The 2,061-nt window shown below is 42.5% G+C and overlaps 1 protein-coding gene across 1 annotated transcript in view; it reads left to right on the forward strand.

Annotated features, from left to right (window-relative positions):
• Positions 1 to 2,061, forward strand: part of LOC107700615 (cGMP-inhibited 3',5'-cyclic phosphodiesterase B-like) — a 71,345-nt gene that overhangs the window by 58,894 nt on the left and 10,390 nt on the right. The window contains exons 7-10 of the mRNA XM_016502346.1: positions 156 to 375; positions 468 to 559; positions 667 to 830; positions 1,384 to 1,518. Of these exons, the coding sequence (XP_016357832.1) occupies positions 156 to 375; positions 468 to 559; positions 667 to 830; positions 1,384 to 1,518 (611 nt within the window). The remainder of the gene's footprint in view (positions 1 to 155; positions 376 to 467; positions 560 to 666; positions 831 to 1,383; positions 1,519 to 2,061) is intronic.

Here is a 2,061-nt window from a genome sequence, read left to right on the forward strand (position 1 = left end):
TCTCACTGTATGAATTACTTTTTTTTTTTTTTTTTGGATGAATGAATAAATGCTTTTTTTAATATAAATATACTTTTATTTTTATTTAGTTTAATTTACAAGATTACAATGTAGATAAAGGATAAATGAATAAATATTGATTTTCATGTCTATAGGTGCTTCTCCCAGCCTAAGTCCTGTCAGCTCCCCGAGTCACAGTCCCCCTGCTGCTCCCGGATCCTCTCTGGTCACACGCTCTCCAGTGGAGTTCCCCGACACCGCCGATTTTCTTACCAAGCCCAGCGTAAACCTGCACAAACCACTGGGCTACACGCTAAGCTCACCTGATTTCCAGCAACAGTATCGAGGTCTTGCCTCAGCCCCCTTGTGCACCAGGTACTGTAACTTCTAGAACCCTTCTCCTCTTCTCCCAATTAGGTTGTACCTTATGAAAGGTTGTACCTTATTGTTTTTATTTCTTTTTGTAGTTGTGGCCGACAGATGCTGAAAGGTGTGGCCAGCATAGAGGTGGGTGAGGGCCATCACACAACAGCCAATGAGATGCAAAGAACACGCTCAGGTAAAGTTAATAAGCTATGACACTAACCCCATTTATCACGACAGAGTCATTCCTGAGTATATCCTTTGGTTTATCACTCAAAATGATGCTTTTGCTCACTTTCTTAGCTGAAGGAGCAGAGTATGGTGGGGAAAACTTGATCCGAGAGGAGAGCTTGGAGGCAGAGTCTCAGGAGGAGAGGACTCCAGACACAGTGGGTGAAAAACTAAATAGCCAGCCTGAGGAAGAGGAACAGACCTCCAGTACAGAGCAGTCCTCATTGGATCCTGAGGTAGAGCACGCACACTTTATCCCCGCATGGTTTCATTATATTAATGTCTAAAACATTGCCTCAGGAACTGAAATTGAGATCCAGTGTTGCTTTTGGATGAGTAATTTTAATGTATGAACTGCTGTTTCGCCTTAGAAAGCCCCACAAGAGAAGAGCTTTTCTTTCACGTAACCTTAAATGCCCTCGCCTTGATTCCACTGCTCTCCTACTCCTTTTATGGGCCAATCTGGCAGTTGTTAAAGTGGCCAGCTGTTGAACAAGCCGAGTGGAGTTTAGAAGCAGAGTGCTTATTTGCATTCCCATGCTTTTGCATTATTATGTGGTTGCTGGATTTATAGCTGTGGCTCTTGAGTGGATCTCTCTGCAAACCCTCAGTTTATTGTTCTGCCCAAAGGGGTCCACAGTAAGAGTGTGTGAGGACAACATAAATTTAGCTGACTTAGTAAAATGCTTTCGTTGTTATCTCTGGAAAAGACGCCAAGCATGAATTTTTCTGTCAAACTAAGCAAAACCTTCTACCGTCTGTCTGTTGACTGTGATTGATCACTGGCAGGGAGACGAGGAGCTCAGGTTGGACTCTATGCTGGTGGACCATGAAGCACTCATGGAAAAGATCAACACCTGGAACTTCCAGATCTTTGAGCTGATGGATATGACAGGAGGAAAGACTGGCAGTATTCTCAGCTATGTTAGTGCTTTGTACTAAGTATTAAGCCCATTATTAAAGGGGTCATATGATGCTGCTAAAAAGAACATTATTTTGTGTATTTGGTGTAATGAAATGTGTTTATGCGGTTTAAGGTTCAAAAAACATTATTTTCCACATACTGTACATTATTGTTTCTCCTCTATGCCCCGCCTTCTGAAACACGTCGATTTTTACAAAGCTCATCGGTCTGAAAAAGCGAGGTGTGCTGTGATTGGCCAGCTATCCAGTGCGTTGTGATTGGCCGAATACCTCAAGCGTGTGACGGAAATGTTACGCCCCTTACCATATTGTGATGATGCCCTGTCAGGCCGGAGCGATGATTCAAAAACATGAAAACCCATTATAAACGAGGCATTGGTTGCATCCAGTGGGGACATAATTATGGATTATAATGACTTATACTGTCTTTTTACGCGTTGCATTGCATCGCATGTTTATTTAAACATAAAACCATGTCTGCATTTATGATCGGAGAAATTACAAACAACAAGCCCTACTCTACACTGCCCAAAAAACTCGCTT

Source organism: Sinocyclocheilus anshuiensis, unplaced genomic scaffold (genome assembly GCF_001515605.1).
Source record: "Sinocyclocheilus anshuiensis isolate Anshui unplaced genomic scaffold, SAMN03320099.WGS_v1.1 scaffold1099, whole genome shotgun sequence".
In the NCBI taxonomy this organism is placed as follows: Eukaryota; Metazoa; Chordata; class Actinopteri; order Cypriniformes; family Cyprinidae; genus Sinocyclocheilus; species Sinocyclocheilus anshuiensis.